The sequence below is a fragment of the Puccinia triticina genome, chromosome 5A (genome assembly GCF_026914185.1).
Source record: "Puccinia triticina chromosome 5A, complete sequence".
Taxonomy (NCBI): Eukaryota; Fungi; Basidiomycota; class Pucciniomycetes; order Pucciniales; family Pucciniaceae; genus Puccinia; species Puccinia triticina.
The window spans coordinates 8008708-8018965 of NC_070562.1; the positions used below are offsets into that span (position 1 = coordinate 8008708).

General features: G+C 49.1%; 2 protein-coding genes across 2 annotated transcripts; both read left to right on the top strand.

Moving 5' to 3' along the window:
• Positions 1–405: 405 nt before the first annotated feature.
• On the top strand, positions 406–2862 carry PtA15_5A941 (uncharacterized protein; the record flags this gene model as incomplete). The annotated part of the gene is made up of 7 exons (XM_053169756.1): positions 406–629; positions 837–1027; positions 1114–1242; positions 1335–1437; positions 1536–1664; positions 1737–1832; positions 1905–2862. The coding sequence occupies 7 exons, from the start codon at positions 406–408 to the stop codon at positions 2860–2862; spliced, it is 1830 nt and encodes a 609-aa protein (XP_053020921.1).
• A 2845-nt stretch (positions 2863–5707) lies between these two features.
• PtA15_5A942 (uncharacterized protein) lies at positions 5708–9716 on the top strand (the record flags this gene model as incomplete). Its single annotated transcript, XM_053169757.1, has 4 exons — positions 5708–5834; positions 5963–7426; positions 7494–7607; positions 7675–9716. 4 exons carry the CDS (start codon positions 5708–5710, stop codon positions 9714–9716), a joined length of 3747 nt encoding a protein of 1248 aa, XP_053020922.1.
• Positions 9717–10258: the final 542 nt, after the last annotated feature.

Below are 10258 nucleotides of genomic sequence, written 5' to 3' on the forward strand. Positions count from 1 at the left end.
CCGCGCGGGTCCCCCGGACCTCCGTTCAAGTGGCTTTGTTAAGCTAGGGATTTCCCTGCAAAAATCTAGATTTTTTGGGTCTAAACCAACATCTGTGGGGACTTCTGCCACATCTGGGAACCTTGGGGTTGCGGATATCAAAAAAATGTAAACAGATTTTCACAGGCAAATTTAGCTTTTGGGGCTCCAGATCAATTCTGGGAGGCCCTCAGATCTTGTTGGGCAGTCACCACTTGGCACTTGTCTAAAGAAGTGGAGACACCTCCCAGAATTGCTGGATGTTCCCACAGCTGCCAAGTGCGCTCGGCTTAACCCTAACCCACAAGTTGGAGTTGCCATCGCGCCTGGCCCGCTTAAAACCATTTGCCTTTCAATCCCGCGGGTGTCTGCCCAGCTGACCGACCGATGACCACGATGGCTGCTGTTGCCTCCTCAACCCATCTCCATCTCCACCTCAACCATCTCATCATCAACCACGACAAACCAGCATCGAACAGCACCAGCAGCAAGCTCGGCGCTACTAACAAGCAACAGCAAGAACAGACTGCTGCCACCCACAAAACCCAGCCAAACCACGACCACCACCAACTCGGCAAGCTATGGGAACAGGCACTCCAGCAGCCTATCAAGTTCGTCAAATCATCAAGCCAACTCAATCTCACTCAGATACCCTACCCGCCAATCAACCAGCCCCAACCGCCCACCCAGCCCACTCGCCTCTCCAACTCAACCAACCCCCAACCGACTGCTACCACCACTGCCACCAACCAATCCCAGCCTAGCACATCCTCAGAAAAGATCACCCCAAACCTAAATCCCCTTATCCAATCAACCAGCTCCCGACCATCCCAATCTAACTCGGTTACCAATCAAGTTGCAACCTCGTGGATCAGACCCCAGCCGATAGGACCCGGATTTTACAATACCGGTAATACCTGCTTCTTAAATGCTACTCTTCAGGCCCTGGTCCATACACCTGCACTGGCCATCGGCCTCATGGACAGAGATGAACATTCTCCCGAATCATGTACGCACCTGTTGCACCGTCCAGTTCCTAGTTCTCTTCTGATGATTTTAACCATCCATCCGTTCATCACTCCTTCTCGTCCACAGGTGGCTTGGCTCGCGACAAAAAGTTTTGTGCACTTTGCCGAATGTATAGACTCGTCAACATGTGCTTTGAAAAAGCTTCCTATCCGCCACATGCTATCGAACCTTCGCCTATCAACAGAGCTCTCTCCAGTCAGTAATCTCTTTTCTCATTTCTTTCATTCCGATTGAGGATTCCAGTTGAGCTTCGAACTCACTTACTTCTTGATAATCTGTTACGACAGAATTTGCCCCTACCATGAGGGGCGGCCGTCAAGAAGATGCCCACGAGTTTTTGAGATTATTGGTTGAAGCGATGCAGAACGGCGCCTTACAAGGTCGAGCGGAGTAAGTCAGTCCACCCTGACGGTAACCCACTCTAGCTTCTTTCCAAGTCTATCTGTCTGTCAACCGCAGTCGCTCATATCTGCTGTTCTTACTCGTAGAAAAGCCAAGCAAAAGCAAAAAGAATCTACCTTTGTCCATCGGATGTTTGGTGGCAAGCTCAGATCGCGAGTCGTCTGTGAACACTGCAATACGCCTAGCGATACATTTGATAACTTTTTAGACCTCAGGTACCTTTTTCTCCGTTTCCCTGATTCAACTCTGCATTCACGCTCAAAGAACTCGTCGTATATCCGCCCCAGCCTCGACATCTCTCAAGCCAACAGTGTAGCGTCGGCGCTGAAGGCTTACCATAAATTTGATCGTCTCAGAGGCGCAAATCAGTACAAATGCGACAAGTCAGTCCCCTTCTTACCCCTCACGCTTGCCCTATATTCTATTGACTAGACTCTGATTGGATGATACCACAGATGCAAGTGTTTACGCGATGCCAAGAAATCTATGTCCGTTTTCTCCGCCCCTCCAATCCTCACCTTACATCTGAAGCGGTTCAACTTCCGAGGGAAGAAGATCAACAAGCGGGTGAATTTTGAAGATTCGCTGGATCTGAAGCCAGCAATGAGCAACGAATCCGATATCACGGGTTACAAACTATACGCTGTCGTGTGTCATCGTGGCCAATCTAACAAGAGTGGGCACTACTATGCGCACGTTAAGGCTGCCAACGGCAAGTGGTATGTTGCGGATGATTCGACCATTGAGTCGATTTCTGACTCAAGAACCGTCCTGGCAAACGAACATGCATATATCCTGTTTTATGCTCGCGACCGAGAGAGCCTCTTATCTGCTGCAATCGCTGGCAATCGCCAGTCCGCCTCGACGTCCAACTTGAACGGTAAAGATCGCGGCTCACTCTCTAAGAGAAAATCTTCTATCTCCGACGATAGCCATTTGCCAGCCAACGGAACTTGTAGAAAGGCTAGTAAACAAATTGACCGAAACGAGAATGGATGCAAACGCATGAAGACGGGTCCAATCAACTCGGATGAATCACCCGCAAAATCATTCATCGGTCCAGTCCTCCCCCGCCAATCAATGCCATCCTTCAAGTTCAATGACACCCATCCCGATGGCACGGAGAGTGCGCGAGGATCACCGACTAAATCTAAGCAAAGTCCCAAACAGGATGGTCAACAATCTGGCGGGGGCTCTCGAGCGAGATCGCCCTCCTCGCAGTCTACCTCAAATAACAACCCAACCGGTCAGCAGGGCCAGTTTTCTGATGACCAAGTCGAGCAACCGATGAACCAGATGAAGAAGAAGAAACGTAACCGTAAAGCTAAAAACAAAAATCGCAAAATAGTCAACATTGCCGGAACACAAGTCAACCAGGTCTCGAACTTCAAACCTCGTCTGATCACTGGTTAACGAGAGGCTTGATTCGTCCTTTTGTCATGTTCACTCTTTCGCTGGTGCTGAGACATGATTTTTTAACTATAATTTCAACTTTATAAATACACACCTATACAATATATATCCCGATAGTTGCTCAGCCTTGTATGTGCACGTAGCAATCTGTTTTTCCTTTGGTCGCGCGCCCATCGTGATCTGTCTTATTCCTGCAAACAAGAAGGGAGTGGCAATTGTTGTCCTGTGAACCACGGATGCTGATCAGCACCATAACAAAACATTCAATGTTGTTGGAGGCTGGCCTGTTTTATCCGCGCTCACGCGAAAAGCCTGGCTTCCATTCCAGGTCGAAATGCTGCCCAGGTTCACCACAATCAATGCCGGCAGGTGGTCTCACATTGCGCCACTTCTTTCAAGTGCTATTGGTGAAAGAACCTCATGGACATCCACATTTGCGTGATGGGCCACTAGAATTAGAAATGATCCTAATAAGCACGTATTAGAGCACATGAAAACACCCCATCTTGGTCTTCCTCCGATAGCACCTGCCTCCTCCCGTCTCAAAACATCACACAGCAGTTATTTTGTTATTATGTAAAGCGCGGGATTGATGAAGCGGATCTTGTCATTCTTTCTCTTCAAATTTGCACCACGCAAACTCCACCCCGGGCGTTTCAGACTCACAAGAAGAAAGACCAGCGGAACGTCTGCTGTATACATATAAAAGAAGCCCATGGACACCCAAAGCAAGAGTTTGAAGTATCAACATTTAATTTATCGGAGAGGAGTACATACATCGGCTGATTTGTTTGTGATTCTATACAAAATTATCGTGAAGTCATATAACCTCCCCTAACCCTATGATTATCCAATGTCACAAATGGCGCCATCCTTGCCCAGCGCGTCAACTACACATGAAGTGGGAGTCAAACTGCGTAAAAAATCTTTACTGGCCTGGAAATCTGGACTCGGAGTCGAAGCCAATCGGCCAAACCAAATTGCAGCATTTTATCTGGAATCCGACAGGCTTCTGATCCGTTTTCATGGAACACTATTTATCCTCGCCCCAGCGACGTCATACCTATCGCGGGAGGACCACGCGGATGGTGCCAAAAAAGAAAGACGAGTATTAAATAGCGGATAGAGTCGAAGCGCAAAAAACAGAAAGAATAGGGTCATGAAGCGCTCGTCTGCAACTTTTCTACCGGCGCACCGATATGACCGTGTGCACAGCTTTCTATCCCCTGGCTCCCACTGCAATCGGTATGTTCATGCTGGCAGCGGCCGGTGGCTCGTCGGATACCTCGTCCTGATTGGTGGCGAAAAGAGATACATATTTGATTCATCCCTTGGGATCCACAATTCTCTCATCCATCATGAGATCGGCACAAACCGACCCCTTGCTGTGCATAGCATTTACATAAACATATAACTCTTACTCGTGGTAGGATTAGCACTGCTTGGAACTCCAGCCTGTATCACCCTTCCTTTTTCGCGTCTTTTTGATCCAGCCTTTGCTTATAACCAACGTACAGAACCCAGGGAAATCTAGACGATTTGCGACACCAGCATCACGGCCGATCAAATTCTGTACAGGCTTGGCAGAACGCACTAGGCTTTTATCAATCATCCTGTAAGGGCTTTAATTTGATTCGATCCATTTCGTTTTAATCTTGACTCTCCTCGGTCAAATTGAGGTCCACAGAGGGAGTGCATGCAAGCGAGTATTTGGGCAATACAAATTCCTTGCCCTAACAAGTTCCTGGCGTTAGTTCAACATTCCTCATCTCTCCCGCTTCAAGTCGACCTGGCTTGTCCACACCGCAGTAGCCAGTATGGTGTAATTGTCAGTCTTCTTTATTTCTCTTTAATCAGAGTACGATATGAGCTACTCCGGGGCCTGGGCCTGCCTTGCGCTCCCCTCTCGAAAAGGGCGTCACTAAAAGTATTGTTCCCCACTAGCCTTATTCGCAATATGACTGGCCTGGATCAGCTCCTGCTGGTTTCTATAGCCTCGCCTATCTGCTATTCGCATTCGCCTACATGGGGAATTCAATTGATCCCTTCCAGCATCACTCCGTTCAACCTTTCGCCTTTTTTTGGCAATCACATGCTGCCTTGAGCTCCCTATCCGGTCCGTCATGCCAAAGCTGGTGCCGGGTTCTGGGTCGTATGTAGGCGTCCAGAGGCGCTCACTTGCCGCACCACATCTGCCACAACCCAGCCCATGGTGGATACAGATTAAAGCATCTATTTATAATCGACTTAATTTATTTATTTATGTACATCCCAAAGAACTCCTCCCTATCCACGAATAAAGTTTTCGCTTGGGTCTTCAAATACCTTTAGGATACTCCCGAGCCGCCTTCTCGAAGGGCTGCGCGCACCACCTTCTTCCGAGCTATTATCATTATATTTCATTTCTTGTGCTTCCACCCCCAATAACACCGCCCAGATTATCTGTCTCGCATCTCACAATCCTTATCCATCATTCTTTACACTCCAAGGCTTGTCTCTCCAAGCTTGTATGTCTTGCGTTTCTCCTCGATCTCTTTTCTCTTCTTTCCTTTTCTCTTCTCTTCTCTGATTTCATACACAGACACGCAGAACCCTCTCTGCTGTTTTTATCATCCATGCCAGTTGACATATCTGACTTTAGAACTTAGCCACTCTCAACCCCCACCCTTGGGACTAAAGCTGCCTTAATGTTGAGCCGCATCTGATAGTTGCTGACAGAAGCCCTTCTTCACTCTCTTCAGTTCTCGAGGATTAATCGTCATCGGCCCATTCTCGCGCAGGACACCTACAGGATCAACCATTTATTCCAATTTTCTTCTTCACGGCAGATCCCGGTTCCACCGAAATGACGGGTGCCGTCTCGCTGTGTCATCTCCCTTCTTCCTTCGACTATCCCGCCCCGTCTTACCCCTCGCACCTCCAGCCGACCACTCTAACTGAGCTTGAAACCCGCGGCCAGACGCCAAGCGGATGTAAGCACGCGGAAATTATACCCTCGCTGGATTTTTTACGCGAGTTTTCCCTGTTCCTCTGCTGCCGGGCCTGATACAGCTCATTAACTTTTGCTTTCCAATCCAATGTATGTGCCACTCGCCCACAGTTGATGGCCGTAGTCAGTTCCCGGTGGAAGAAGCTGGCTTGACCCGAGAGGCTTCACCGGATATCTCTCCCCACACCGTTCACGTCATATCCAACTCGCTAGGTAGCAGTAGTAGTAGTCAAGCCTCATCTCCCCAGCCTCTGCGATGCATAACAGTAGCCCCTCTGTCAGCCTCACCTCGAGGAGGTTCGCATGAGATTCCCGCTCATTTGGGCTCACCAGTTGCTTTGACAGATCCCGAGCGGTCTGCTGCTGGCTTGTCCTTCCCCCTATTGTGTTCCTCGCCAATTCAGGAGTCTTTCGATCGAGCAGTAGAGCGGCCGCTAGCGTCCAACCGCCGTTCCCGCTGGTTGAGTACAGGAATCCGCTCACCGGCCATTGAAGAGTTGTCTCTCGAATTTGAGAGCATGGAGCATCCTGTATCCGCCATGCCGGGCTTTAAAGGCCACCATGTCTCCAAGTCAACAAACCCTACCACCGGCAGTCGTTCAAAACCGGGTGATATTTCTTCCAAATTAAGGAGCACCATGTTTGCCTCTATGAACAAGTCTGAACCAAACCTGGCCAACCCCGGGTGTGCCACATCGCTCTCAATAGCTCCGGCCCACGACATCCCCCCCAGCGCTCGAACATCGGGTCATCCTAAAAATATACGACCCAACCAAGATTTGAACTTAAGCTTGTCATCCGAAAAAACTAGCCCCCATGAAGTGGCAGAAATGCCTCGAAGCCTCCACACCGGCTATCACCCTTCGATCCGGTCCATCTTCAATCAAACTTCCAAGCGCATCTCCGAATTCACCTCTCGGCTGAATGGTCCCAGTACTCCTTCACAGAACAGTCTTCATACACGCCCCCCTCCAACAGAGCCCCTGCCGCCGACTCCCAGATTACCGGTGATAAGTTCTGAGTCCAATGATATCCCAGAATCCGTATCACGCGTCACTTTGGCCCTACTGCAGCGGACAGCACATCACCAGGAAGACCTTCCTGTTATTTGTCAAACCTTGCCGCCAGCCGATAATCCCCCGATGTTCAACAAGGTCAAGCGAAGCAATGCTCGCGTTCACTCACCGAACTTTTATCAATCCCTCAAGTCACGATGGAAGCCCGACATATTGCCCGCCCAAGATCTTTTTGCCACCATCTCCTCAAATTCATCGACTTCCAGGAGTCCCCCAAAGACACACCTCGGTGAATTTCAAACGCCTGAAATCTCAGAGGTATCTAGCTTCGCCGAGCCATCGCCTTCCAGATTGGCCACTGAAATCGCCGAGGGTAGTTCCGAAGAGAAGTTTGTGGCAAGATCAACGTACGATTCCAACTCCATAGGTGAGCACAGTTCCCGGACTGTGCAAGTTGCCTCCCCATCCAGATTGCGTGCGTTTTCTACTTCGAGCCGCAAGATAACACAATCGGAATCCAGCAGCAATAGCCTTGAGTGCTCCGTAGTAATTCCTTCACGTAAGTTGCTGCTTGCATCGCTTTGCTATTATGAATACTATACTTAATTCGAAATGCCAATCTTTAGCGTTAAATACGATCGATCAAGTCAAAGCACCAACTACAGAGGTCAGTAAGCCGGAGCCAATGACTATCGCTGAAGGCAGCAACGAAATTCATTGTTCCGTATCAGCTCCCCCACGTAAGTTGCCGTTTGACTCACTTTGCCCTTACGAATACGATACTCATTTTGAAATGACAATTTCTAGCGTTAAGCACTAGCGATCAAGTCAAAGCACCAACTGCAGAGATCAAGCCGGAGCCTATGACCATTGCAGAAGGCTTGCATCATAAGCACCACCTCAACTTTGCCGCCCGGAGGTCTTCCATCAGCATGGTTCTCAAACGACCAGATTCGCTCGATGCTTCAACCCCGGCCATCTTTCAAGGGATCTGGGAGAAGGAGTTGGAGGAAAACGAACGTAAATGGAAGCGGCTCGCACGTATTAGCGGCAGTCAGTCATCCTCTCGTTACTCAACCGAGTCTTACACCGAACACGACAACGCGAGCAAGACACACGGCGAACGAGCGCCGTTTATCAACGGGGGTTCTTTGAGAAACTCATCGAAAATAACCTCTGAGCATCTGATACGGTTGGGGCGAAAGTTGAGCCAAAATAAAGCAGCCCACCACACCAAAAGCCAGTCTCAAACTGACGTACTGGATCAAGTGTGGGACTCTTTCAAGTGCGAGGCTGAACTGAGTCTCAGTGATATCAGCTGTGATAGATCGATCGTCGACGGCGCTTCCGGCAGTCCCGAGTGCCAAAGCGACCTTCCAGCCCTGCATCAAATTACCTTCAACGACCATTTTCAGCGCGTACACACCGTTCAAGATTCTGAAAGCCTTGCTCGTAAAGACGCCAAACCTATCGGGTTAGGATTGTTTCATCCATGTGATCCACCCATCGAAGGCGCTTTTCCCATCCAAGATGAATACTCACCTATCAACAATGCCAAATTGAAGAAACTTTCCTTAATAGCTATGCGAGATGCCTCGGGAGCTCCGGCGAGTCTACCAGGCAGAAGGAGGCGTCCTGTAAATATAATCTCTCCTGAAATTACTGACACAGAGCCGCTCGAGACTCATCGGGCCTCACTAGATCTGTCGCTCCTCGACGCTTTTCCTGTACCTCCTCGCAGTCATCGTTCGAGCCAATCTTCTTCATCTTCGCACTCTTTGAAGCCTCTTAAATCGACTGAGCTGATCAAGAGTCGGAGAGACGGCACTGCGACCCATACGGCCCCACCACTTGCTGCTCCGAATGCCCGACCTTCTCCCCCGCCGAAGGACCCTCGCTCTCATCAACGTCAAAAATCTACAACAGAGAACTCGAAAAAGAATCACATCTCATTCACACTCACATCCTTTTCCAATCGACCACGTGCTCAGACGTCAGTGCGCTCACCCGTTCCACCTCCTTTGAACCTGAAGGCTTCTCCTTCACCCAATTTAAATCACCGACGGCGGACAATGACGTCACATGTCAGCAACCACAGCCATAGTGGACCCCAGGCGATCCCACCAGTGCCGTTCTTACATGTTCCTAATACGGCCCCCCTCGTCTCGACTACTGCCATGTCCCATGATCGTGACAGGGCAGTAGCAGCAGCAGTTCTTTCCCCTGATGTTACTCGCCCAAGTTTCCCCAGCGAAGCAAAGAATTCCAAGGCAGGAACTGGTGGTATGACTCCCAAACGTCCTAGTCTTTTAATTCGACCCAGTCTGCGATCACCACACCGAGCCGGGATTCGCCCTTTCCTAACCGGAGAAACGAGCCGTTCCCCGAAAGTTCCCGCACCTTTTTCTCCGAGTGTTCCATCTCCTACCACGCGAGGTTTTGCCCATACGATTCAGCAGTCGGCTAACAGCTTGCAGCATTCCATCGAGCAGGCGACCTACTTTTCTTCTCCGCACGCCTCAGTTGGGTCGTCTACAGGAACTGCATCCTCAAGCTCAACAGTTCCTTCACCAGCCACGCCGACATCTTTGCGCATGACTTACAACAGCCGTATACCTTCTGTACCCATGTATCACGCCTCCAACAACTCCCCGTCAGGCTTGAAATCGCCTATCAAATCCCCTCATCCAGATAACCCGAGATATGTGATGATCGACCAGACCCCCAAATATTCTGGTGGAGCACGGGGCGCTCCTGACACCATCAAAGCTAGTCGTGTCTACAGGCCCGAGTTGTTGAACCCGTTGTCCGAACCTACCGAGCAAGTCAGTTATGGTATGGCCCTCTAATCCGCTTGAGTCTTGAGTTCGTCTTAGTTTTTCGTTGTCTCCTTGAATGTACCTAGCTCCTAGCAGTCAAAAATATGCGACGCAGTTAGTCCACCTCTTTCACGCTCTTCCCTGTATTGTTACAGCAATGGTATCAAGTGTACTCGGCCCTTGGAATATCGCATTCATCTTCTCTCTTTTTCCTTCTTCTTTTCTTTCCATTTGTTTCCTCTCAATCACTCAGTTTCACATTGTACAGTCAAACACCGTAGTTGTTTACATGTTATTGTTATTTAGTTCATCCGGGACCCACAAACAATCATTTTACTCCACCTCTTCATTCATTTGTCCAAAAGCCTTAAATGAATATAACTATTTTTACATTAAAGGAATACTCTTTTTTCAAAAGTCATTCTGAGACGCATTAATCTAGGAGTAATTGTAATGAATATTCACATTATCTGTTGAACTAATTGTCTTACTGAGGTGCTTGGAATCATTTTTGCAAAGGAATACTCTGCTCTGCAGTGGATGCATCTAAGTACCACTACCATGAGATTGTC